Source organism: Mycteria americana, chromosome 6 (assembly GCF_035582795.1).
Source record: "Mycteria americana isolate JAX WOST 10 ecotype Jacksonville Zoo and Gardens chromosome 6, USCA_MyAme_1.0, whole genome shotgun sequence".
NCBI classification, from domain to species: Eukaryota; Metazoa; Chordata; class Aves; order Ciconiiformes; family Ciconiidae; genus Mycteria; species Mycteria americana.
In genome coordinates, this window is record NC_134370.1 from 13,089,993 (window position 1) to 13,117,814 (window position 27,822).

General features: G+C 41.0%; 1 protein-coding gene across 2 annotated transcripts in view; it reads left to right on the forward strand.

Annotated features, from left to right (window-relative positions):
* SORCS1 (sortilin related VPS10 domain containing receptor 1) overlaps window positions 1-27,822 on the forward strand; it is a 308,182-nt gene that overhangs the window by 69,186 nt on the left and 211,174 nt on the right. For both annotated transcript variants that reach the window (XM_075504592.1, XM_075504593.1), the window contains exon 2: window positions 27,677-27,744. In XM_075504592.1, the coding sequence (XP_075360707.1) occupies window positions 27,677-27,744 (68 nt within the window). The remainder of the gene's footprint in view (window positions 1-27,676; window positions 27,745-27,822) is intronic.

Genomic DNA, 27,822 nt, shown 5'->3' on the forward strand with positions numbered 1-27,822 from the left:
AAACAGTACAACACAGGGGGATAATTTGCATCAAAGGTTTGGAGAATTGAACTTGTTGGGGGCAGAATAAGTAGGGAAAAAGCCATGCTAATGAAAACCTCCCTGATGGTGGTCCGCAGGCAGTCTGATGTCCGACAGCAGGCAATGAGGTTACCAGCACTACGACACCTACTGGAAGGGTTAATGTGGGGTAGGATTTCCTGCTGGAGGATGAGGTGATAATTTAAGGACTTGAATACCCTTGGTGTTCTCACTAATAAATCAGGTTTGAGCCACTGTTCCAATTTTTGATGGTGTCCTTGGAAGAGGTTGTCATACAGTTGCTTAGGAGGGAGCATAATGTTTATGACTGCAGCACCTGAAGTCTTCTCATGGAATGAGTTCCCAGGAGATCCTAATCATACAAAGCTAATATTGCTTAGGTAGTGATAATGTCATGCTGCCAAGCTGAGTTACATGGATTGCCGCGGCAAATGCCTGACTGATTAATTTTAATTCAATGTAAATAGAAATGGTGTCAAGGATATATTGTAAATAAGAAATGGCTTTACATGTGAAGGTATTAGTGGGGGACCAACGAGCCAAGATGGCATGACCACCACACTCCTCAGTCATGTCTGACAGTATTGCTGAGGTAACGAGTGATTTGCCGCTCAGATATGAAATAGTGCAGCAACCTCTGAGAAGACCTGAACAGAAGCAATTTGTCTAGACATGTGTGTAAAAAAAAAAATAGAGAGAAGAGGCCAAAATGAGGAGGAAAAGCAGTGATACAGGAGTATGAAGTGAGGTTCCTGAAGCTGATGGAAAAACTTAGTGGCAGAGTCAGTGTCAGCACTGCAGGCTCTGCTTTCCTCTAGTGATTTCAGAGAGGGCTCAGGGCAGTTTATATCCTGATACCAGCCAGACCTAGAAAAGAAAGTTTAGTGCCGCCGCCTTTAACTGATGAGGGAGACAGGCTGAATGGAAGCACCACCCTGAAGGGAGCAGGGGGTGAAGCATGGTCTGCTCTGTTCCTGCAAAACACTCTTGCCTCTGTAATTGAGGTGCTTCATAGTTTATGGAGGAAGAACCCAAGTGTGGCACTCCTCTGCTGGGTGTACTCTGCTGAGGATGCCTCGCTTAGCTTTGTTTATAGGGATTAATTCTCCTATTGAATTAACTCATCAGCAAAATTATTTCCTGTAACCCCAGGGTACAGAGAGAAACAATTAGCTGCAGGTTTATATTGCTGATGAAATCAACTAACAAACTGCTTCTATTCCTGGAGCAAGGAAGTCAGGCTTGTTTATAATTTACCCCCCAAAAATAGAAAAAAATCCAAATATAAATGTAAATGAAGTGAATCACTTAAGCTCCTGTCAAGTTGCCAGTTCAAACCTACTTACTGTGGGCAGATCTCTCTTTATCATCAGAACCTGGTTGCTCACTTTGGACTCAGTCCACAGACTTTCCTTTTTGCCTCTTGGGCTATACGTAAGCAGTTAATCACATTACAGCCAATAGATGACTCCAGGCTGAAGTAGGTCATTAGATTATTTTTTTAGTAGGTAATTTTTTTATTTCTCCAGAGTGTTCTGAGATAGAAACTCTGATGTGAATATTCATGAGAATACTAAAAGTAGCCAAGTGAGAAGATGGACCTGTTATTTATGTTTGAGGAATTAACTGTAGCCTTGCTTTCATTGTATTGAGTTCTAGTAATTTGCATAGTGGACTGAAATCATTTAATTATGTGGGTTATACAAAGAAAAGGCTGGCTGTCTGGCTAGAATGCTGGGTTGGAGTTATGAGTGCTCTGTTCTGTGCCGTACACCTTGTTTGACCTGGGCAAGTCATTCTCCTTTAGTTTTTCCACTTGTGCTAAATGGGGATAGTAATTACCCACTTCAGAGGAGGGCATGTGGCTGAAATTAATTAATGTTTATAATGTACTTGGTTTCCCTGATGAGGTTTGTAGCTCTGTTGCTGAGTACAGTTATTTCTGGGTTTTGGCTTGTGCGTGGTACGCAAAGGTTGGCTCCAGCAGAAAGGATAGTAAGGTGCAGTCTTAAGAATAAAATTCCTTGGCATTTATATAAATGTAATTAATCACTAAAGATTTTAAAGCATTAATGCAGCTGGTACTGGCTTTGCTACTGAAATGTAACTGCTCTATGGAAAGCAAGAAGGTAAAATAACAAAGCAGAAGGCTTATAGTGTTTTTTAATGGGAGGGGTAAAAATATTGGCCCTCAAAATAACCCTCAGAGGAAAGACATCTTTAGGACACTGAACACAGCTCACCTGAAACCTTGTGGATCTGAGTGACTGAGAAACCTGGTCTCCTGATTGACTTCAGTGCTAACTTGTTGGAAGAAACTGAAATCCTGCTTGAGCCTCAAATGATTATTTTACAGTATGTTAGTAAGTAAAAGATGTTATAAATCATATCAATAGACATGCTAAAAATCATATCAATAGATATGTAACAAACACTTAACACATCTTGGTGTAATGGCTAGAGGATTTTTTTTTTTAGCTGGATTTCTGTACCATTTGTAATCTCTGCCAAACTATTTTCTATCAATTACACAAATCCAGTAATACCTAATAAATTGCTCCAGCCTTCAGAATGTTTTCTGGAAAGCAAATTTATGCAAATCTGCTCAAGAGTGAGGTCTTGGTGAAAAACATTGCAGTGAATTAGTTGCCTTATGATGTCAAACAAAAATTCTCGATGCGAGGGGCCCACTGACAAAAAACCTGCATAGGCAATTGTGCATTGCAACCAGCAATATTCAGTTTTAGCAGCAGGTTGAGTTAAGCAGAGGCTTAAATCTTGTCAGTGCAAGGGAAATTGCCCTTGGAATTAAGCATATTTTTATGCAGTTTGCCAGATTGGGATGATAGCAAGGAGATGTTCAATGTAAAGAATGTGTTTAAGTGCTTTGCTGAATCCAGGCCATAATGGCTGAGATCTTCTCCTTGCATTGATATGATGGCTAGCATCTACCAGGTGAATTACTACTCCTCTCCTTGAGACACTGAGCTTTTGAGCCAGCCTTAACTGTAACACAGATTTTCAGATGGGTACTCTAGCATTTTCTGTTGAGTCCCTTTGATGCTGTCAGTGAATCCTGCTTAATTTATCTACCCAACAAGGGCTCCAGAGAACTCTTGTTTTCTCATCCTGGAGTGGGTTTTTATTTTCTAATAACTTCTCCCTGAATTTTGACTCTGATTAGCAGTGTGCCTGCATTTTAATAAATGATCTTAAAGAGCTCCCTTCCGTCTTCCCCCAGCACTTAATTACAATGTGTAAATACGCACACAGCCCTATTACTGATGTTAATCCCAATGCTGATAAAGCTGGATAGGAGAGGATAGAAATGAATTGGAATAAGGATAAGCACAGGTCTTTCATTAGCCCAACTAAAAGTAATCACAGATCTCTTGCTGGTAATATACATCTTCCAGATAGAGTACTAATTACTTCTGGCAGTGCTATGCTCCATCACAGAGATAACTTTATTGTAATCCTGCAGTGATCTAGTGTTTTCCAGTTGCAGCTTTTCCCCCTTTCTCTCCTTGATAATGTGACCTTACAGATTTCGAGCCTTCAAACTACACCTTGTACTGTCAAGGCTGAGGAAATCTGACAAGCTTTTTTGTCTTTTTTTCTCAAAGTTTTTCTTCAATGTTTGCCATGAAGTTGTACGGAATTCATATAAATCTGTATGTTACATGTGCCCAGGGTAATGTTTTATACAGCATCCGATATGGTTGCAAATGTGCCATTGATAGATAAATCAACTACTCCTTTCTACTCGAGGAACCTGAAGTGCTTCCATATATGTTTTGTGTTATCTATATATCATGGCTAGTCTTTTCAAACGCCACTACCTAAAATTAAGCTCTTAAATCCAGCGTTAGGGCCAGAGTCTCATCCCCTGAGTTCTTTTCAAGGGATACTAAACTCAATAAATAAAACCCGTTATGTACTTCTAATTAGTAGAATCTACTTGAAATGATTGAGAGTTGTTGGGACATAACCCATGGGAACCTGTGGAAGTTTTCTGGTTTTTGTGGTGTGTTGTTTGGTTTGGTGTTTTTTTGGTTTTTGGGGTTTTTTTGTTTTGTTTGGGTTTTTTTTAGCAGTGGGAGTTCCATCTAGAGGCGCAGCTGTATGGGTAACTGATATTTTCGTTTAGTCATCTTAAAGGCAAACAACAGGGAGAAAGGCATTGTACGAGTTGACTGAGAAAGACAATTAGGGACATTAAAAGGCTGAAATGTCCTTCCCTCAAAATACTTGATATCCAGTTAAATTCTTTTGTTTGAGATGGATCACCAGACTCAGCGTGAAGTATTCATCATCGTGTTAATTAGCAAAACTGAAGGAGCTTTCCAGGCAAAGAAATCATTCTTATTACACCCCCCCCCTCCCCAAACACTTAACATATGCCATTTACATGGAATTCCTCCTATATTTTTGGCATTTTTTGAATACAAAAAGAGCAAACAGTTCAACTGAAAAAGGATCAATGAAATAACTTCTCATCACTGCATGTTTGGTCCAAAAAATATTGTCAGTGAAAAATTTGCCAGCTTGTACTGACAGCCCAGTTTAGAGTCCTTTAGAATACATCTCTCAGGCAGCACTAGCTTAGAAATACCAGAGGTAACCAGATGAACAGGAGTAGCCGTATGGTATCGAGCTATAAGCCGTGTGGATGCACTCGTCCCAGTACCATGTCATGTGTTTGCCTCATCCCCTCACCTCCAGCTGGTCACCTTCATACCACACCAGTTTCTGACTAAGGAAATATTGTGGGCTTTGAGAATCTGACTGGTCCTTTTGGCTTTGAGGGTATTGCATTGTGTGATGTGCCAAATCCAGCCAGCACAGGGTTTTGCCACTTTCTCCCTGGGGAATACTTGTGATCGTGTCATTTTTCCTTCTTAAGATGTTAATTCCCACCTCTGTTGCTAAAGCAGTTGTTACGCTGTTACTGAGAAACACTGTCATTTTGAGTAACATGTTTTTGCCTGCAGATAAAAGCCCTTTCTGCGAGTTTGTGTGAATGATTTCTGTAAGTACTGGTGTGTGTGCAGATGAAGAAAGTTGCCAGAACAGGAGGCTGAAGAGTATATGCTGAGATGTAGTGTGTGAAAATCTCCCAGAGACTGACAAGGTCCAGAGATGAGTGGTCTGTTCTTATTTAGTGCTTAATAAAAGGTGTTGAAGAAAATAATGGTTGTGTTTTGGTGCCCCAGCTTGATGCAGTATTGGGGAAAAAACAATTAGTTTATAACAGCTTGACCAATTTTTTTTTTTTCCCATGACCTGTTTAGCCTTCCTGTGTGAGTGTGGTCTCGTGCGCTTGCATTAGACTCTCACTGTTTTATGGACCTGTCTTCCTTTTCTGGCTGCAACAAAATATTCTCTTGCGGTCTCATGAAAGCACAGCAGGGCTTGGTTGCATGACTACTGCTTGGTCATAGCATCACACTGAGTCTTGGCTGCTTGCTTTAAATAAAATGGTGCCTGGTATTTTATTCTTGTTCCAAATCAAAACAAACAATTTGGAGGGATTTGTGTCTAGTTTGTAAACAATTTACTTCAATTACAGTTTATCACAGCATGTACAAAACTTGCACACTGGAATGCAATTTAATGGATTATTAAAGATATCAATCTTATTCTATGATAAACATGAACCTGTAAGTATCAAGAACTGAAAGAAAAATCATAAAATCTGACTTGTATTTTAACTAATATCAAGGATTTAATATCAAACTTTGTCCATACAGTTAGTTTCTGTAGAGTGGCTGCAAAAACTCAGTCCAGAGGAAATATTTCTGAAATTGTATGGGATTTTAAACTAACTTATTTACATAACACTATATTAAAATTTTCTAGAAATTGTCTATTTCAATTCTTAAGAAAAACTTCAGGACTTTTCCCATAAAGCACTGACAAATTGTGCCGCTTCTCTTCTGGCAAGGGTGATAATAATAATGTTGGTAGGTAAGGTGTGAGCTTGCAAAGAAACAGATGGTTTCTTTATAAAATAAATAAAATAAAAAGCTGGTTACTAAGAGACACCTGTTCAACAGACCTATGTAACTAGAGAAATGTAGTTTTCTGGTGTGAGACCTGGGGATGATTTGGCTGTAAGGCAGGGTGTTGGAACATCTGGCCTGAGATTTCCAGTTCACAGTGAAGCTTCTGAGCTGCTTACCATGGGCAAGTCAATTATGCCCAATAACTGAAGACAGTTAGGTAATGTGATACTTTGCACTGTGGTGTCTAAAAGAAAACTGGGAGCAGATGGCAGATGCATGTCTGTCTTGTAAGCAGTGGGCTGAGTAGGCAGCTCTATGATGTCCTCTCCTGCCTCTTTTCATGCATGCAGCACCCCAAAACAGCACCATTTCCACACACCTTTTGATGAAATAGCCAAATGCTATAGGAGACTTTCTACTGCTCAGTGCATGTAAGACTACAGCTCATGAAGAAGAACCCAAGCTAAGCACTGCTAATGTGCATGTGAAAATATATTTGGCCATAAAGATGATATGGACGTGACTGTCTTTCCCTGAGACTATGAAGTGTAAGGTCCCTTCTGAGAACCATAGGCTTGCGTTTTAACCACTACTGCATTTCAAACTAAGGATTCAGCAGAATCTCCCACATGGGACTCATAATGCTTTGCTGGCTAATGGAAATAATTCATCTATCCGTCTTAATGTGCAAATGATGAGGCTCAGGTAATGACAGAACCCTGCTTGTAGAGCATGACAGAAACTGGGGGTTTGAAGTGCAAGCTTATGTTGCTGATCATTGATTTTTGTATGGCTGATTTTTATTTCCATTGTTTAGATTTTAGACTACAAAGTTGCCTAAAAATGAGACGAGATGATGAGCATTCTTGTGTTGTGTTACTCCAGTGGTCCTGTGAATGATGCTGCAGGCCTGAAGACAGTTTGCTTCCTACAGACAGTTGCATTCTCAAAACTTGCTTTTAGAAGAGGGGGATCTGGCACTGCTATACAGATTTTGAGGTGATTTCAGTCTAAACCAGGGAGAAAAATTACTTTTGATATCTGATTTTAGGACTGTGATAAGTCTTGTGTCTGCTTTACAGGCCAAGAGCTAATAAATGTCAGTGTTACAGCCAGTGAAAATATCATGGAATGAAACACAAAGAAACAGTCCACAAATACAGTTTAATTTTCTGTTTGATGTTGCTGCCCCCTGTTTTCCTTGAACACCAGCACTAGAAACTCTTCATCTCACCTTATCTTTTGCATGATGCCTGAAGAGTTCAAAGTCACCTAGGAGATGTGATATGCTGAGTTCTTATTCACTTTATACTTTTACATGGACATCTCCATCCTTTTGTTTCCAGACATCTAAAGCTTTATCCCTTCAAAAAAGGGAGAGAGGAAAGACTGTTTGATTAGGTTTGGGGTTTTGTTTGTTTGTTTGTTTAATATTTATTTTCTTTGAGAAACAAATTTCTGGGACCTCATTCCTTTGTTCCCTTAGAAAGAAAGACAACAGCTGCCAATAGAAGGTGACTCATAAGTGCAAATGACAGGCTTGCAGCAGCTAGATTTGGACAGAAAAAAAATTACACTCTTACAGTCGGAATGAAAGGTGACCCTATTTTTTTTTTAATGTAGCTTGCTTTATTTCTTTAGGACCCTGCATAAAATGAGATTACTTGTCCTGTAAGTAGAAAGCAAAGGAGAATAACATAATTTCTGATTTAACACATTAAGGCAAGGTGGAAATACTCACTTCTCCAGTCATGAATGTTTTTAGTTGCCTAATTCACCAAGACACCAGTGAGAACCATGAACTGAAATCCTACCGAGGGTAGGTCTCTGTTACTGGGGTGGTTGGAATAACTAATGATACTTTGGAATAGATGGCTGAAATGTTAAGAATTAAACAGCTCGCAGGAGAACTGATTGTGAACCCCTTGCTGCAGGGGATTTCGCTGTGTGTTTTCATGTTTTGTTGGTTTGGGGTTTTATCTGGAGGGGGAGGAGGGAAGGATGGAACAGTTTTAAAGAAAATGGATAAGTGGGGAAAACAGCTATTTGGAGATTTTTAAAACTGTTGAATAATTCAATTTGATGTTTTTGGGGAAGATTGAATGAGACCATGCCTTTTTAATGTAAAAATAGACAAGTTCAGTTGAGCTTGAACAGTGCACTTGAAGGGAGTTTAGATTGCTTATTTCTATTCTAGCCACATCATCAGCATTTAAAAGCAATTTAAGAACCTGCAGTCATAACAGTCTATTTACTTAAGAAGGAAAAAAGAAAAAATAAATGAAATATGGCATTTTGTTTAATAAGTAGAAAGTATTTTATTTAATTGCAGAGCAGTTGCCCTCAATCTAGAGACTACTGATAGGGTACTTACATAACTGAGGGTGTACGTCTATGCTAAAAGTCCTTTGCATATGTAGATATGCTTATATATTGTACTGGTAAAGTACTCTCTAAACACATATGGCTGTGTTGACAAGACAGGGATTTGCACTGCTGTGATGGAAGTAGTACTGCTATCCCTTGACCAAGTTTGACCAACACAATCAATGTAGCTGTTAAGTGCTTCCTTGGGGACCTCTGTCCATGCAGGGTCGCGTTGCTGGTCAGCGTAGGCAGGCAAGCAGAAAGATAAACATATCTGAGACTCTGGATTACAGCTCAGGCTAAACTGAAAAAAATATTTTTTCGCTGCTATTTTTCCATCAAAAGTCAGAGTATATGTTTTGATTTGCACCTAAAAAACCAACAAACTCAGTTTTGAGTTGTAAGACTTGATTTTTTGAAAGCTTTTCTCCTGCCTCTGTTGTATGGGTTTGGGGCTTTTAGTTTTCCTTTGGGTTTTTTTCTGTCTCTTCCTACTCCATTTTCCTATATTTACCTTCTATTATTTTCTACCAAGTAATATAGGAAAAAAGTTTTTGAAGGGCAAAGCACAGTGAGTAAAACTTTTCTGTTTCCTGTGAGTGGTGAGACTGTCATTTGACATGAGATACAGATTTTTTTGTTTCATACCATCTTGACCTTCTGCCCGTCCCTTCCAAAAAAACCCCTGAAATCTTCACTGTGAATTGTTGATTGTACCTATGGAAGGAGGAAATGTGTTAATCAGCTTTGCTAGTCATCTAGAATTGAAGCAATAGTTTGCTCCTGTAGTAATGCAAAGTGCTTGTCACCATAAGGCTGGGTCCTATTGCTATCTATACACCGCTTTTTTTCAAAGTATTTGAAGGCAGAACTTAGAATTTTGGTCCTCAGGAAATGAGAAAGAAGAAAGTAAATTTGTTATCCAGCAAAACAGTAGTATCTCTCTGAAATGGACACATCTCCAGAAAACCCATGGTCTACTGCCCTTCCTGCCTACCAGTCTTTCCATATCAGCCACTAAAAGTTTTAGGGCCAGATTAAAAAAATAGTAATAATTGAAAATGCAGATCACTGCATAAACAAGGTGCTTGTGCAGTGCCATGTCTAATTTGTGCATGGAATTAGTGTAATTGCCAGTGCAAGCTGGGTAATTGGGTGTGGAAATTATGACCATTATTTCCTCATCTGCAGAAGCTGCGATGAAAATCAGTTGTGCTTTATTTGTTTAAAGTGGCCTTTTCCACAATAGCTTATCCTTTGATGCAGATGAACTCAGTGGGACCGATCACTCTTTGCTGTGGCAGCATGCGGTTTCAGAAGTCCAAGGATAGCGAGCACAGTGGGTCTGGAAAAGGCGACTGAATTGGAGAGGTTTTCCCCTAAACAGTCAGTGCTGTCCAACTAGGAGCTGCTCTGTTCCCTCCTGATTTTTTGCACACATCCTCCCAATTAAGAGAGAGAAAAGTGTTTTCTTGAGTAACTCCAGCTTGTGTAACTTTTCACCTGTGCGTGATGTTGGCAGTTTAATGCTTCCTATTGAACAAGAATGAAGACAAACAGTGTGTTGCCGCTCTCTCACCGGCAGTTCTTATAGGGACTAACCCTCTGGGGAGGAGCCCAGCAGGGGCTTGCAGGGGCACTGGGGGTGATTACCGGGGGTTTCCTGGGTGCAGCAGTGTCAGGCTGCTCTTTGTGCCATGCCGGGTTCCCAGCGCTGCTGCGGCCGCCTGGGCCGAACCGTGCTTTCTGCAGCTGACGGCAAGGGTTGCATTCCATTTGTGCCTTTCTCTCTGCCAGGCATAGAGTTCCTTGTCACTTCACTAGTTTGACATGAGCAATCGCTTTGCTTTCTGCGTACAGAGGGAGGAAGGAACAGGGAAAACTGGGAGGAAACAAACAACAAAAACTCTTTAGCTCTGTCTTTGACTCCAGGGTGTCTGCCTTTTCCTAGCAAGATCGGTATCGGTGAACCAGGGTTATTGCCTCTTCATCTGTTTCTTCTCAAGCAAAATGTTCTGGTTCATTTCGTGCTGATATTTTCTGCACCTTTTCAAGCTGTGCTAGAAGTTTACCATGGAGCTAACACTAAATAACGTGTTTTCTCTGTGAAGGAAATTAAAGCCAAAGGACCTGAGTTCTTTCATTGGGAAATAATGTGACATTTTCTTTTTCAGCCTGGTTTTGCTTTAATCGTCTTCTAAAATGCTTAACATTCTTTTTTCTATTGAAGAAGAAACTGGTTTAGAAAGAATAAGGATAAGACAGTTTTTATGGAAAGAATTTACAGGTTTAACAACTCGTCAGTCAGTTACAGCTGAGTAGTCCTTAATCGTTAGATGCATTTGTGCAGTGATAATCCCTTTTAAGATGATAGGAAGCTCATTACTTACAGCTGAATTTTATTTTGGGTTGTCACAAGTAAATCTGTAGAGCTGATACCTTTTTCACACTGGCTGTAACTTACCACAGAAAAAGGAGAGGCCACTGTCTGGTAATGCTGTGTCTCGGTATTACATCTTCACTATTCAAAAAAACCATGATGACAGCTTTTAGGTTCATGAGACTTTTTCCAGACGAAAGATGTATATGTTTGTCTCCGCTTAATGAGATTTTTTTTTTAAGTCATAGTTTCTATCTTTTTAACACAAATGGGAAAGCAAGCTTTTTTTATTTCATAAAATTGCACATAAGCCTCCGCTGTAGTGTCAGACAACTCTTTTTAGTACAGCAGATATTGCAAGACCTGTGATAATACTGAGGGAGCTTTCTCACAGTGAAGGTACATACAGTGTTGCTTCCCCAGTCACCCTCCACTATCAGGTGTGTGTTTTCTGTGAGCATGGTGCAAATAGCGTCAGTGTTGTTCTTTGCAAATTAGGAAGTGGCTTTCATTAGTTTCTCTGACAAATTTAATTTTACTGAGTTCAGTACTAACAATTTCTTTCTTTGTTTCAGTTTAGGGGGTAGCCTTCAAATGTGTGCATTAAACTTTCTCTGCGGTGGAAAAAAAAGTAAGGGAAAGCCCTTGGAGAGCTGAGCTTCTTGCAGCTTATAAACTTTTTTTGGGTCTCCTGGGCTTAGTGCAGTTTGTGGGGCAGAAAAGTTGCAGCCCTTGGGCACGTCATCTCTTTCATTTGGGCTTTCCCAGTTGTGTGTGTTTCTTAGGCAAATCATTCAGTGAAGGAAATTGGCGCAATAATTCATGATGTTCTGCTGCTTTCCAGAAGAAGATCCGGAAAGATCTGTCCCTTGGAGTACATTACCCCGGTTGCAGAAATTTCTCAGAATGTCTTGCCTTCCCTGAATGATATCCCCAACTGGAAATTGGGGATGGTGGAAATTATCGGTGCTCCACTGGAAACCTATAGAGTAATACCAGTTTGTGTCCTACCTCTTTAATCTCTTTGGGGAATATACACTGCTAGTGGTGCTTATGGTACAACACTGAGCTACTTGATTAACAGCAAGCCAAGGGTAAAGGCTAATAATCTGCTTTCCCTACTGAGCTTTATGGAACAGGCAGCTGAGGATAAAGGTGGTAGGTGACATGATGAGAATATTTTTCTTTCATAAGACCTATTTATTCAGTTGCTTGGGTGGCTCAAAGGCAGAAATACAGAAATACCATTCTCCCTGAGAACAGGTGTTGAGCAAGCAGAAGGGATGGTGGGAAAAAATTGTATGTGCTTCCCCAGAGGCACATGTGTCAAATGTAAACCATAAGTCAAAGGGAATGGAATGTAAAGCTTCATTCCATACCTGTGTCTTGATAAATGGCTGACTGTAAGTGTAAGACAAATTAGTTTAGTAGATGGGTCAGTGAACTGGTGACAGGGCTGAAAATTTCTGTTAGAAATAATTCAGGAGGATTCTCTGCTATAATAAATGAATCCATGATATTTCTCTAGTGTTTTTGGGGGGTAATGGCTTGCAGGTGAGAAAGGTATGGAAGCAATGTCCAGCTTTGGGGCAAAATTCAGATCTCTAAAACCCCTTCTTAGTAGAGGCAAAGGGCAGATTGGTTTGCTATAGGATGAAGTTTAATAAGGTTGAGTGGAAAGATGAGTGGACTAGAATTTGGGAACGCAATGCTGGAAAATCAGAAATGTGGTGTAAGTGGGAGAGAGATGCTTGTTTGGCTGTAGGTTTGCATTCAGAAATAAAGTGTTTCTTTTGTAGGAAAGGAGTATCTGAGGGTGGAGAAACAATTTTCAAGATGTTGAGTTCTTCTGAAATTAAATCTCTAAACCAATGCTCTAGTGCTCCCAGATTATCTGTGACTTGCCAGAGCTTGAAGTATCTGGATCTCTTGTTAGACTTTAAGGGATAAATCTTGCCCATAGAGCTTGGGAATCAATACTTCTCTATTTGTAGGAAGGAACTCGTAAGGAACATGCTGTGGAAGAACACCCAGAAATCCTGAAACCCTGAAGTTTTCAGTCTGAAATATTTGTATAACAGAGTCTGAATTTCTCAGAAGAGCTCAAACTATGTTTTCTCCAGCTTTCACTGTTGCATTGATATGGCTGAGGAAACAATAGGCTTATCTGTAGTGTGTTGAGAGGAATGGGACATTTTTCTATGCTACACCCTTCAGGCAGGGTGGTTAATTTTATTGATAAGCACTATTTTTTTTAAAGTTATAGGAATTTTGAAAATGACAGTTAATACACTGCTTTCCATTTTTAACAACCTGAACGGATATGGCAAAACCAACAGGGAGACTGGGATGTGTGGGCTAGTTCCAGGATCGAGTTGATACCCCATAAAGAAATCTTCCTTGCACTTGTGTGTTGGTCTGCTTTTGTTTAATGTAAGAGCTGGGGGTTTGGCGCAAAACATAGCTAAAGGAGTTGAAGGAAGGGATGGAGAGACAGACAAAGGAGCTTACGCTTTTTTAGAGATCAAAGATACTCTCACTAGTGGGAATGACCAAACCAGTGCAGTTTCTTATCATGTCTGGAAGTCCAAAAGGACATCTGATTGCACAGGAAGATTTTAATCATCATTGTTCCACCTGGAAGACAGCACTGGTCAGATGTCATAAAAAATGGTCCGTGATTTGGGTCCTGCAGTTCTGGTAATGGGCTTCAACCTAGTAGCCTTTTGTTCTTGGTTTGGCTCTCTGCTGAGAGGGGAAGTCAGGAACTGACTTGGCTTTTTCATTCCAAAAAGACCACATGAAACCCCCAAACTTAAATAGTTTATATATAGTAAAATGAGAATATCTCCCCCTACATCCCACTTGACAGTGAATGAGGAGGATAAATGAAGATGAAGGTCACCAGTCACTTGGGACTACTGTGCCTCTCCTACACTTTCTGCCAAAGCCTTGAGGATGTAGGCAGAAGGTAACTTAGATCCTATTATCTGAAGGATAACAAACCTTAGTCACACATCTTACTGGGTTGATAAGATTTTTGTGCATTGGTTTGTAATATGCTTTGACTTCCCCCTCCTTTTGAGTTAGCTTCCTGATAAAATGTGTGCCCGGGAAAAGAGGAGATGTCAGGTGCAAGTTACCATACTGCCCATTAATTCTAAGAGATGAACCCTCTGCAGGAGATAGGCATGTGCTTTTCTTTTTATTTTATAACTAGGAGGCAGCTAAAAACTATCAAGTTCTCTTCCTGACAGATAGGAAGGACCTCAGATCAGAATGTCTTGTAATTACAAAGTCTTGACTGTTTTATCTTCCTTTTATTCTGTTTTATCCTCCTTTTATCCCCCTCATCCTTCCTTGTCTTGCTCAGAGTCCTGAAGGAGTGCAGTTCCTATCCCTCATTGCTTGGTGGAAAACCTCCACCTGTTCCACCAGATCTAATCTCTCCCCCTTTCGCCCTCCAGTGTGGTTAAAAGCTATAGCAAGAGAAATCTGAGACTGAAGTTTGCAGGGAGGGAAAGGTGTAGAGGGCAATGAGGGCCTTTTTAAAGAATAAAAACCCTATTGTTTTGTTGGGGTTTTTTTGGTGTGTGGGCTTTTTTTTTGTTTTGTTTTGTTTTAACTTGAGAAGACTGTTATTTTGGCCACAGTGCTGCTGGAAGTATCTTGGGCCTAATACCTTCCCTAAAGATATTTACTGTTAATATGTCTTGACTTATATAGTGGTTATAAATAGTATGGCCCATTAAAAGATGGAATCATTCGTTTCTTTCGGACTCCTTCCCAAAGGCATGGGAATGTGAGCTGAATATGCTTTGAACCCTGTGGAGGCAAATATCAGATATGCTCTTTGTATATGGGGTGTAGTTTATATTAAACAGCTGTCTTTGCACTTCAGTCAGTGGTGAGTCTGCAGCTGGTGCAGATAACCTGTCAGCTTGCTTATGTGCAGCTGATTTGGTCTTTTGACTGGAGGCTCAGGAAAAGGTTTTCTGTCCTGCTTGGCTCTATCTTTCCTCCAGTCCTGTTACACTCTTCAGCTTTTTCTATGTGTGTGTGGCTGTGCTCTAAATAAGATCAGGAGAATGAGAACAATCGAACAGTTTTGTCTGGAGGAGGTTTCCCTAATCAGGTGGATATGTCTCCCCATCACAATACTAATTTCAGGCTTCTCAGATGATGGACTATGAATCCTATCTTGTCACCAGGGACATCTGCATTATTTTGACATAATAGACACAAACTTAGTCTTTCTGGGATATGTCCATGCAGCTCCATTTTAAGGTTTGTGTGATCTGTTTCTTGAGGAAGTTTGCATCGGTGCTGCAGGTCAGCAGATGTTCTCAGTTTCCCAAAGTGTTGTTTTGCCAGCACCGATTTCATGGGGATCCTAGGTGGGAACACAGGAAGAGGTCCCACTCAGTGGGTGCAGCTTTCCAAGGTGCAAACTTTATACTTTGTTGTTATATCAGTGCTTGTGCTTGTTACCAGGGTTGCCCCGACTGGCTGTCAGAGTTGATGATGCCAATGGGAGATGGTTCAACTTTAGCTGGTGGCTGTAAATTGTATGGGGGGTGGGGGGAGAGGAAGACAACGAAACAACCCGTAATACACGTTTTAATGAAAGTTGGTTTTGGGGGTGGTTTTTTTGTTTGGTTGGTTTTTTTCCCCCCAAAAAGAACTGGGGGAAGGATCTTACTTTGAATATATCTCTCTTCCTTTAACAAGTTGGTTTTGACTAAGTCCTCCTCTCTTTGCTAAAATACAACAGTTTTCATTCTGACAGCATCAACCTGTTCTACAGAATACAGAGCCCCAGAGAGAATAGACCTTTAACAGGAATTTATATCCCAAGTCTGAAATGTGCACTTTATATCTGTTATGATCCCTGGGTGCCTGTTAAGGGATTACTTACAACTTACCATCCTAAGTTTCTTTCCATAAACAAATGAAACCTTTGAGTCTGAGGTTCAAGGAATATGCTCAGATGAAACATGGTTTAACTGCTCTTTGGGGAGAAAGAGATAAGGTGGGAAAGTGAAGAATTGATGACCTATTAACTGTTTCAATTTCCCACCTTGAATTATTGACAACATGTGACATTACAACCTTACAAATTACTGTCTATAAACAGCTCGGAAAATATGACCTTTGCATTACAATTGGTCTCAAGACGCCTTCCAGCTTACTACAAACAGCTGCTGCTGGCATATTTTGTTGCAGCTGGAGTGGGTGAAAGAATGCAAGGAACTGAAGAACTTTTCTTGTATAATCAGACAAATCTCAGATGGCAGAATGTACTGGGTGATGGCTGAAATGTCTCCTTTTGCGACAGGGCTCACTCCTCTGGAATTTTGGGGTCATCTAATTTTCAGTAATAAAGACATCCAATTAGGTAAGGTTAGTCGTCCTTACATTCTGCCCTGTCTCTTTCTAGAGCAAGTGGTGATTCTGTCTGCAGATGCTAGAAAGCCCTATGTTACCCTAATTCCTCCCACTTCCTTGACTGTGGTGACCAGTGAGTGCAAGCTGAATGGATGGTTTGTCTCATTTGTTCATGGCAAACCAAGTGCACTAAATTCTTGCTTTGTTTTGTTGTTCATGTGATTAACACACAAACTGAAGTAACTGTTGTGCTGAATTTGGCCCTGAGATTTCTGCTGATTTGGGAGAAACTGAGAAACACAAGGACTTGATTTTGCATCTTTTCTTCTTAGCACTATTGAGAAGTAACAAGTGATCAAACTAGTGTTGGCAGCCAGAGAACTCATAAGGCGCTTTCTGAATCCTAGGGCTGAGCCAAATTAATTTCTAATTTAACTCCATTAACAAAGGGTTGCCATAAGATGAGACCTACCACGTTTGTCTACGGAGTGATGCATTTTATTGTCATTTGTTAGTGTAAGATGCGTAGGGAGTGCTAGAAGAGTGTTTTCAGGGGAACCGGTATTTGGAAGAATAGATGTCCCCAGCACAGTGTAACAAAAGACTGTGCTGAATAAAAATCATCTTTGCACCAAGCTTGTTTGTTTTCCCGGTTTCTGGGAAACATACCTGGTGTCTGTTAGTATAGCGTTGTTCATCACTGACTGAAGATCAGTTGAAAAAGTATATGTTCCCATCTGTGGTGATGCAAAAAGACAGTAGGATTACAGGAAGGGGAATAGAAAGCTTGAATTTGACTCATGCCCTGTTAGAGATAGACTGGGTGGAAGCTGTAATTTAAAGTTAGAGCAGGTCAGGACCTTATAAAGTCCATCTCTCCATGTGTTAGAGGACAGAGGAGAAAGATTTCAAGAGTGAAGACCCAGGAGTTCATCAGAGTAAGTATTCCCTCCCTGCCTTCTGTAACAAACTCTCTTAAACTCTGCATGCTTGATGTGTGTAATAAAACCAACCTACATCACAGAGTTGTTGTTAGGAGTGATCAATTAATGTTTTCAGGGCACTTTTGGGACCTAAAGATGAAAGGCACTTATGGTCCTAAGTTTCACTACCCCTGCTGCCCCAGGATGAAAGTTTTACTTTAAAGATTCAATTTCCTCCCTGGGGTGAGAGGGAGTCAGTCTATTATTCAAGGACATCATCCTTATCTCTGTTGTAGCTGCCTTGTGGCCATGCAACATCACTCAATAATTCTGTCAAGTAGTATCTTTCGCTTGTGACAGTGCTAAACAGTGATTTATTGCTTGAATACACATTGCTTTCATGAAAGTGATTTGTTTAAACAACAGTAAAGTGCTAAATAAATTATTCATTTCATGCTAATTTTTCACTTTTATATTCTGTAGTGAGCTCCGGAAAAAGCAATCTGGGTATTGTATATACCACATGAATCCCAGTTTTTTGGTTGTGTGTATCCTTCTACCACCAGTCTTCCCCTAGGACATGGTTCCTTTCCCAAGGAAAGACCTCTAGTTTCAGCCTTTCTCAACTTTGTTGCCTTTTGTGATATTTTTCCTCTTCATTCTTTCTTCAGAGTTGAGTGAATTATGTTCAAGTGGAGGCTTGGATTACTGGTTTGGGAAATACTGTGTGTGTTTGGAGTTTACGGGTATTTCTAAATCCTTCCGAAACTTCTGGGTCTTAACCAGGAAGGCACCACTATAAATATAGCTTGCAAAGTAGGATCCGAATGGCAGAGTGGCATGTTTTCATAAAGCCTCTTCTTGTGTGCTCCTACTTTTTCTGAGAGTGTTGTACGCTGCTCTCTTTTAGCTGCCAGTCGCTATGCTGGAGCACTAGTTTGCACGTAAGATCAAGTGTCTGAGAAACTCCTCGGAAGCAAGTTTTTACTTGTAGATATGCGGGCTTTCCAAATTTGCTTCAGAAATGGCTTCTCAGCACTTAAAATCTTTGTCCCTTGGCAAAGCCCATAACCTCCTGAATGTCTCCGAGTGTTCCAATAGCAAGCCCGAGAGCAGGCCAGGCACAGAACAGCTTAGTGCTTTTCTCCAGTTGACCCTTTCACCCTTTCTGGGTGTCCACTCTAAATCACTGGCAGTAACTGCATGTTTAAGCAAGAGCTGCTTATTGACAGTGAACATAATAGGGCGTAAGAGAAGAAATTTCCTTCCAAGTAGTTTAGGGCTTCACTCTCCTCTGGTCTTAATTCTGAAATAATCCCCTAAAGGCCTATGTGGGTATTCAGTGAAATGAATAAACAGAAGACTGCATTTCCCTCTTGAAACATGTACAGAGCTCTCATGCTAATGGCTTTTAAGCAGCAATGCAATTATAGTGTGTAATCAATTTTCTCTATACCAACTTTTGTCTTCTGAAATTAAATCTTGTCTCTTTCTTAACTATTTGCCTTTGTATTAAAACATTTAAAGATGACCAGCAGTTTTTTCCCTTGTTTTTGTCCTTCTTCCCCTCTTTCCTGCCTACTTCTGTCACTGGAAGAAAATGTATTATTACATTTACTTTGGAACCTGAATACCTCTGCTTTTTTTCCTACAGTATTATTCCCTGGAATTTCCTTTTACTCCTTTTAATTTATCAGGTTTGGGGTTTTTTTTAGTTCATTAATCACATGTGGAGCTGCTCAGAAATATTTCCATGAAACAGATTCTCATTGAATGACAGGGGAATTTGTGAAAATGGATTTCAACGTTGGAAAAAGGGCTCAAAGCAGGGAATTAATTCCCATTTATAAGTTATTCAGACCCCTAGGTTTGGGTCCCTTTCCGAGCCAGGAGAAGCAGTAACTCAGTGTCTTGACCTTTGGGCTTTAGCTATTACAGAACCACAATTTCCTTCTCTCTGCTTTGGTGGTGGTAGTATTTTAAATGCTTTTTAGACTGTGACAAATTTCTGTTTCATCCTGATGACAAGGATGAAGACTGGGGCTGTCTTTAAAAGATTTGAGGGAGAGAGATGCCTCATTTTGCCTCTCTATTACAATTCGTATTGTTGTCTCCTCTAAAAGTTGTCACCATGCCAGGCACCCTGTTAAGCTGAGTATAATAGAAACTGCCATACACCTTGCTCCTACTGATTGAATTATAGAAGACTAAGAAAGGAAATAGTAGTATCCATGTTTGGCAAACATTGAATTTCTTGCCTACAGGTGGTTTTTACAGATGCAAAAATATTAATAACTATAAACAGATTTAGACAAATTCATGAGGGCTAAAGCTACCTATGGTAGCTATACGAACAAAAGAATTGTCATACTTGGCCATATTCCCTCTCCAACAGTGGCTAAAATTGCATGCCTGGGAAAACTGGCACAAACATTGTGGTACGTATATTTTTATTTATTTAATTGACCTCAGTGCACATCTCTTCCCTGAACTTCTCCTGTCTCCCCTTGAACCGACGTTAAGTTGTCAGTATCCACAAAATACAGTGGGAAGGAATTTCGTGACTCATGTTTATGTAGTATTTTGAACCTCCCGGTTTCACTTGCTGTCCTAGGTCTTGTGTACTGAAAAACAGCAAATAATCCATTCAGGACACTCGAGACTATACAGATGTCTTTCATATCTCCTGTGTTGTTCTTGGATTGAGAGTTGGAGTAATTTCTCACTAAAAAAAAGCCATTCCACATCTTTGATCATGCTTGCTTGCTTTCTCTGATCCTTTCATTATTAGGCACAATAGTGGCAATAGTTTTTGAATTAGAAAGAGTATAATCTGATTCCTGAAAGTTAGTGAGGAGAAGAATCGCACTGTATATGGACAATTTTTAATGCTTTCTCTCTAAACTTCTGCTGTTGCCTCCTGTCACAGATGGAATAATGGGCAGTATCAGACCTTTTTTCTGTCCATTGAAGGATGCAGAAAAATGAAGGGATTTTTACTTTATGGATTCTTCATAACAAAAACTGTCATGAAATGGGGAGTTGGTAGTCCAGCTGGGTAACCATGTGGCTGTCCTTCTCTATCATCACACTTTTCCTCTCTTCCTTTGTCTGCTGATGTGTTGATCTGCAAACCAGGTGGAAAGCAAATCACAAAGTCTTCATGTCTCCATAGTTCTTGGTACTTGCATAGTTGTTAGAGACCCTGATACTTGCTGACTGGTATAAAATTGCTAAATAATAATACGAAGAACAAGACTTGTACCAGTAATTTGCTCCAAATAATGAGTTCTCTAGAGTTTGTCTTTTTTTTTATTCATGAGCAGCCTGTAAAATTCTCAGTCATGAATTATTCAGACTTATTTGTGAGTTTATTTGAAAATATTTCCTCACATAGTTGCCTCACCAAACAGCTCATTGAGAATATTCCTGTGTTCTGGTTGTGTTCCCCCTTTTTTTCCCAGTCCTAAAGTTCTGTGCTGTATTGGGAAGGTAGAGATGGAGAAGGGAACAGATAGGTGTTGCCCAGTTATTTAAAGTCTTTGATTGAATGGTGCATACTCTCAAACACTGCAGTCTAGCCTGAGAAACATGGTTTATTAACACATAATGCGTAAGAAAGCTTCAAGTCCTTTAGCTTCCTGCTCAATTATAGCAGACCAACAAGCTTGTGAAACTTAATTTAGTGCTGCTTTGTTATTGACTTATGTTCCTGTTAAGTAGGCGATGGAAGGGATCTCGAGAGGTTAATAAGGTATTCACGGATCACTGCACATTGAGGTGCACTTTGATTGTGGCTGGATATTTGTTTCTCTCTTCCCAATTAGAAGGCAATGTGGCAGTTTCATCAGGAGAGTCTTGTAAAGGATAGTTACACCATTACCATTTTTTACATGGCTATATGTATTACAATACCTTATTAGCAAAATATTGTTGTATTGAAGACTGCTTGTGTTCTGTACCTGTGTGAGACTGTCCCTATGCCTAAATATTTGCAGCTCATAACAATAGAGCAACCAAACTGCACATGCAGTGTTTTGAGTCCCAGAAGCTCTGGATGTGTTGCATGCTCCTTGCATGGATGGAGAGCACCACAGGAGAGAGAAGACTGTTGTGACTGCTCTTTTCTCAAATTGTGGCACATCCTGAAGATCAGGCTGTAGTGTAGAGCGTGCAGCTGGCACATGACTGAAACTAGAAGCTTTCTATCAGGTTATTAGTTCTAATACAGGACTGATATCGAAGTTCATGAAGACCCACCTCAGTTATCCTATGCTGGAAATTAATATACTCCTAAGGCTGTGGCTTGAGACAAAAAAATCTGTGGTGCTGGACAAGAAGTCAGGACAGAATAGCATCCTGAAGCCTTTCATTGGTGTGGTGGGGGGGCAACATTCCTTTTTTTTCTGGGACCTCAGTGGTCAAAAAGAGATGTCTGATCACCACACTAACAGTCTACAGAAGAAACGGATTCTCAAACTGATTCAGAAAGCTGCTGTAAGTGGTTTGCAGTCGGGTATCAGAAATATTTTATCAAAAGTACCGTTTACATCACTTTCAAATTATTTCAACAAAATGTTGAGTAAGAAGCAGTCCGTACACAAGTAATGCTGAGAGCTGATGGTGTGCAAGTCAGGGAAGTGGACTATGGACTAAATGTTTTTAGTGCTCTGGCTTACCCCAGGATAGCTGCAGTCTTGACTGAAACAGATGCAAACATCCATGCAAAGCATGGAAGTCTGAAAACATTAAAGCAGAGGTGCTGTTTTTGCCTTCATAAGTAAAGGCCTGTTGCGATTTTGAAATCAGCACTTGAATCCTGTAGGACCAATCTTTCTGGCACAGCTTTAGGTCAGTCTAGAGGTAACATTGCAAAAATCAGAGCCCAAGAAGTTATAGTGAACACCTTTAAAAATTTAATTGTGTTCTTCTGTTTGAAAAATCTCTATCACCATGGAGCTATAAAAGTTGTTTGTTTGAGTTAGTGCCCTGTTGTGCTGTGAAGTGGAAAGCATTTGCAGAGAGGACCTGGGTGGGGTGGTGAGAATACAGAGGATAAAATTTATCCAAGATGAGAGCGCTGTTGGTATAGATGAGATTGAGTTGGATTATCACAGACCGCTTTGCATAGTGCGTCTTCAGTAATAGTGATCAAACCCTGAACACAATGATTGTTCCAGTCCATGTCCTTGTTTACCCTAGCTTGAATAAGTATGGACACATTTTAACACAGGGCTCACATAGCGTTCCCAGAAGTAAATTTGCAATTGTCAGTGAGTGGTGTGAAGTGTTACAGATCCCTGACCTAGTGTGTAGTGTAGGACCAAATACCCTGTCCTTCCTAGAATAGCCACTGGGAACTGGTTTCCTCTGGGAGAAGGGTGAGCCAGGTTTAAGTACCTCTTTTGTTAGCCTGTCTTTTCCCAGGTGAGTGTGCTAACTTACCAAGCCTTCTGTCCATTTCTTGCCTGGTGGGGCTTTTCCACTTTGTATAAGTAACTCAAACAAAACGTTTTTAGTGCTATACCTTGTGGTTAGTGTGCTCACTGAGGATGTGGTAAATCCAGGATCAAATATCTTTTGCTCTGAGCTATCAATGCAGAAGTGATGAAGTTTTCTCTCTCCTTCTCTTCCCTACCTGCTATGGCAGAATAACCCACTTCAACTGCTGATCCTAATGAAGAACAGACTTTCTGAAGCCTTGCATTTCTGTGCAATGGGAAGGGTTATCTGTATTCACAGCAGAGCTGGCATAAGACTGGATTTTCAGCTCCTTTTCATTGTATCTCTAGTTTGCTTGTTCTTCTCTTCTTGCCCTTGTTAGCTTGCATTGATTGGTAAGTGGTAAAGAAGGGAGAAAAACACACAGTCCCAGAAAACAAAAACAAAGGAATAAATAAAAAAAAGGCAAGACAATATTTTTCGTTTCATTACTGTGCTTCTTCACAGCCCCTATTCTGACATTTAGAACAACATAATATGCATGTCTCTGTTCATTAGGTTCCTCAGTACTACATAGTGACAGCCACAGAGGAAAAAAAAAAAAAACCAACAAAAAAACCAAACCAAAAACAAAACCCAAACAATCTTAAACATGAACTAACCTTTGCAGGCTAAATAACAAAGAAATGAGAACAGCAAAGGAGAAATATGTTTTCTGAAAAAGTAAATATAATCAAAATCATAGCTTTGCATAGGTTATTCAAATATTACAAAGGGGAAAAAAGAATGCTGAACTCTAGGGCAGAAATAACTAATTTTCTGCCCAATGCCTTGTTTGTTTTCAACATATATGTTTGAGCAGATCTGTTGCTAGTATTTGAACCACAGTAAATGACACAAGGAGACTGCTGAAACTAGAGATAGGCTTAAAGATATTCGGGAGCTGATACAGGTCCACAAAAATGATAAAGCTTCCTATAGGAAAGCCCTTATGAGTTTTGGAAATAGGATATCTGCACCAAGTGGAGATATCTAAGCTATTACCCAACAAACTGGTGTACATGTATGCCGCAGCATGGTGTCGAATACAAATATTAGCTTGGAAATGTTAAACGTTAAGATTTTATCCTAAATTTACTAAGAAGCCAGGATATAGCAATATTATTTAGGGTTCTAGATGTAGCTAGTCTGCAACTAACATGAATATTTGGATGCGTCTAGGGATGCCTCTGCAGAAGGATTGTTAGAGCTATATCAAAAAGAAGTATGAAGGAATGCGGCTGGGTTTATTTCCCCCCATCAATTCCAAGAGAACTACAGCATTCTAAGATTGTGTGGGTTTTACTGAAATTTCTGGGGGCAGAAAAAAGAACAAAAGAGATGTTTCAGCTCTCTGGAAGTAAAATATTTTGATTTCTCATATTGGCACTTTTAATTTTTTGTCATTTCATATTCTTTTTGGGTTGTCAATTACATTTTTTTTCCTCAAGTAAGGAGATTAAAATTCTCAATGGAGTTTTCTTTCATGGAAGTTTTGAGATTTGTGAATTTTCCTCAGTTGGAAAAAAGCAAAAATCTGAGTAATTTCTGAAAAATAATTCTCAGTCTATTTAACACCAGTAATTACACACTACTAATCTTAATATTCCACAAAACCTAACCTGATTATAATTCTTGGGTTTTACAGATGGGGAAGGTGTTTCTTGATTCTTGTACGTTCTTCCTCAAGACTACATCAACCAGTGGCAAAGAATGGGAAGAAAACCCCACTATTTTTCCTATTTACTCTTCTGAGTTTCTATGCCTGCTACCTTCAGGCCTGCTTTTAAAACTACCAGATGTCAAAATATTCATTAGGGGAATATTCATTAGAGTCATTTACATTTCTGGTTCCTCTGGCAAGCAGAGGAGGAGAGGGCGAAGAGAAAACAACAAGGCTTGGAAAAAGGTATAAGCAACTGTCCTGCAACTGTCCAGCTGCTTTGCAGACCCAAGGGAGGCTCGAAGCTGAGGGTGCATGCAACTGCCATGTTGTATGGAAGGTCTCCATGCAGGCTGGCCATGAATCTCATTGAGTTCACTGCTACCTTTCATGGGGAGAATAGTTATTCAGAAAGGCTTTATGTGCACACCCCTTCCTCTTCCTTTCCCCCCTCACCCTTAATTTTTATTTATTTGTTAAGTAGGGGATTTATAGACCTATTCAGAGGGTGCTGTGAGGGATGGCAGCGGCATGGTTCTGTATCTGGAGCAGACAGCTGCCCTGCTGTCACCGATAAGCATTCCTGGGAGGGTCGAGATTGAAATTTAGCACTTAAAGCCCTAATTGGCACAAGCCTTTGCGAAGCATATGTGCCCGCTGCAGCTCTGCCATCTGACACCTCAGCAGGCGGCTCGTGCTTTGCACATTGGCCGCCTCTTCAAAGAGGGACCCTCCAGGGAAGAGGGAGGCACCTCCTGCATGGCAGTGCAGTTGTGCATTTTGGGGGATGGAGGGGATGTCCATGTCAGGGTGCCCTGGGGAGCAGAGGAGGTGTCATGGCTGTTGTGTGAACTGCCGCCATGGTAGCGGAGGATGCATGTTGTCCTCTGGGCCCTGGGCCAAGGCAGGAGTCACTGTGGGGCCATTTCAGGGGGACATGCCACTTGGTGGGTTGGGGTCACTGTGGATGGGTCCCCAGTTGCCAGAGGGTGGGTGTTGCTGGGGGCCATGGTGGGGTCTGGGGTTGGTGGTCAGGGCGCCTGGGGGGGCCTGGGGGCTGCTTGCCACTGCGGGGCCATGGGGCAGGGCTGGTGGGGGAAAATGTGAGGGAGCCCCTGAGGAAACGAGGACCTGGGGACAGACTGGGGGGGTCACGCAGGAGCTCAGGGCTGGGCCGGGCCTGGTGCTGGGGGGATTCTTGGGGCAGGCCCCTGGTCTCTGCTCAGGGAGCCTCAGGGCCGCCCTCAGCACTGCGGTGACTGTGCCCCACGTGCACCTCGGGGCGAGGGGTGGCACAGGCTGGCGGCTCCCGCACGGGGCAGCAGGGCAGGGCCTTGCAGCCAGGGCCTGTCCTGCACCCAGCGGGGAGCAGCGCAGGCTGGGGGCAGCCCTGGGCATCAGGCACCTCCCTGGGGACGCTCTTCCACGGTTTCCCTTTCTCTGTGGAGCCGTTTGTGTGGTGCACTGAGATACGAAGTTGGGGTGTCTCTCCTCTGCCTTGTCTTCTGCCTGATGGGGTTTGCATTTTAATAGCTTGAGTTTGCAGCCAGTTATCTATGGATAGCAGGATGAGGCTCTCATTTTGGACATAAAGCAGTAAGTGGGCATAGCGGGAGGTGGGAGATTAAAATGGGAGCAGATAATAAGGGAGACTGCTTTTCTTCTGGAGGATGTCTGGTGATGGTTGGCCCTGGTAAACCACTGTTTTTTCAGGTGCCTCTCCTGTCTCCCTTATGAGCTGCACATAACTTGTATTCGTGGAGACAGGAAATGCTTTGGGGAGTCTCTCTCTGTGCTATGAGGGGTTTAACAGAGCTGGGCTGGAGAAACAGATGTCTGTCGATGCGTGTGCTCTGTCCCCACACATAGGTAACTATGTGTGGAACACACATAGGTAACCATAGAACACATAGGTAACTATGTGTTCGCTTATGTCCTCAGCTCCCGCATCGCCATGCTTTCTGCTCTGTCTCACATGCTGAACATATTGGAAAGGGGCAGTTCCTGCTGTGCCTGGTTTGGGACTCTTGGTGTGTAAGAAGCAGGATAGCTTTTGTCTTTGGAAATGGCAGTGGTGAGGTCTCTTCCTCTCCCCCTCAGTACAAGTAGCCACGTGGCTATTCCTTTGCCATGCTGGTACCAGTTTGTGCAGAGCTTATAGGGACTGAATTACCTCCAGTCCTTTGCTTCTCTGCCAAATTGGTGGAAGTTGGCTATGTTATCAAGGGAGCAGGGGGATTTGTATTAGTGAGCCTCATTTCTTTGGAACCCAGGCTGAAAATAATAACGTAGAGGTATATAGATCAGGGGTTTTGTCAGATAAGAAGTGTTGTGCCTCTTTAATTTACTGCAGTTTTAATGGGATAGAGAGAAGGATAAGATATACAGCGACCTGGCAGGGAGAAATGCAAAATAAATTAATAGCAATAGTAATGGTCTGGTAGTTTATGTCCCAAATGTAGGTCTTGTTAAAGGAGCCCATCATCTTGAAAGTCAGTAATATTTTTTTTTTTTAAGATATTAACAAAAGAGCAGGCTGAAATGTTTTGCTTGAAATTCTTTTTGCTAAAATTGCTTTCCTCCCCCAGGTAAGACAATTTTATTTTAGAAGTGTCTGTTTTGGCAGGAGGGAAAAGCTGTTTATCAAAAGAGCTAATAAAACTCCTAAACCTGAAAGCAATTCTATTCTGGCTAAATCTAAAACTTTTCACTGAAGTCATAGAAATGTTGGTTGTTAGAGACATCTGGAGGTCCCTAGTTCAACCTCTTACTCAAAGCAGGGCTATCACCAGCTATAGATCAGCTCAGTCATGACTTTGTCTAACCAGGTCTTTAAAATCTCCAAGGATGGAGGCTTTACAGATGTTCTGGGTAGCCTGTCCCAGTGTTGAACTATTTTTCTTATGGAGATTTTTTTTTCCTGATGTCCAGTCTGAGTCTCCCAGGCCAAAACTGGTGATCAAATGCTTGCATTACATCATCTGCTACAACAAAAAGAATTTGACTGGAGACAGGCCAGTAGGTTATCTGTGCACCACAGCTGTGAAAAACATTAGCAGTTTCAGTGTTTGTGAAACAGAGCAGAAAGTAATCACTATTTCTACTGCGTACAGCAGATCTCATATTGTATCCTGAAACATTATGTCTAACATGTCAGCTCCTTCCCACTGCACTCTGCCTCCTGGGGTTAAGGGAAGAACCTGTTGGTGCTATCATGCAAAGGAGCTGAGCAAGAAAAGGTCTGATTGGCTTAACATACATCTCTGCAAATGCTTCCCATGTCAGTTTAGGCAAATGCTTTTAACAATTCATTCAATTATGTTAAGCACCCATTAAAGGAATCCTAAGCCCTCCCTGGGGTCATTTCAGTTCTATGAGATTGTAATTGTTTGAGACTAACCATGATTTCTTCTTTTGCCTTCAGGTGATTCTGATTCTGACAAAGCTGTATGACTACAACCTGGGAAGCATCACAGAGAGCTCTCTTTGGAGGTATGGAGATAAATTGAGTTAATAATGACCACCTTACTTAACTAGGAAGAGCCTGATACAAGTCTTTTATTGAATTTA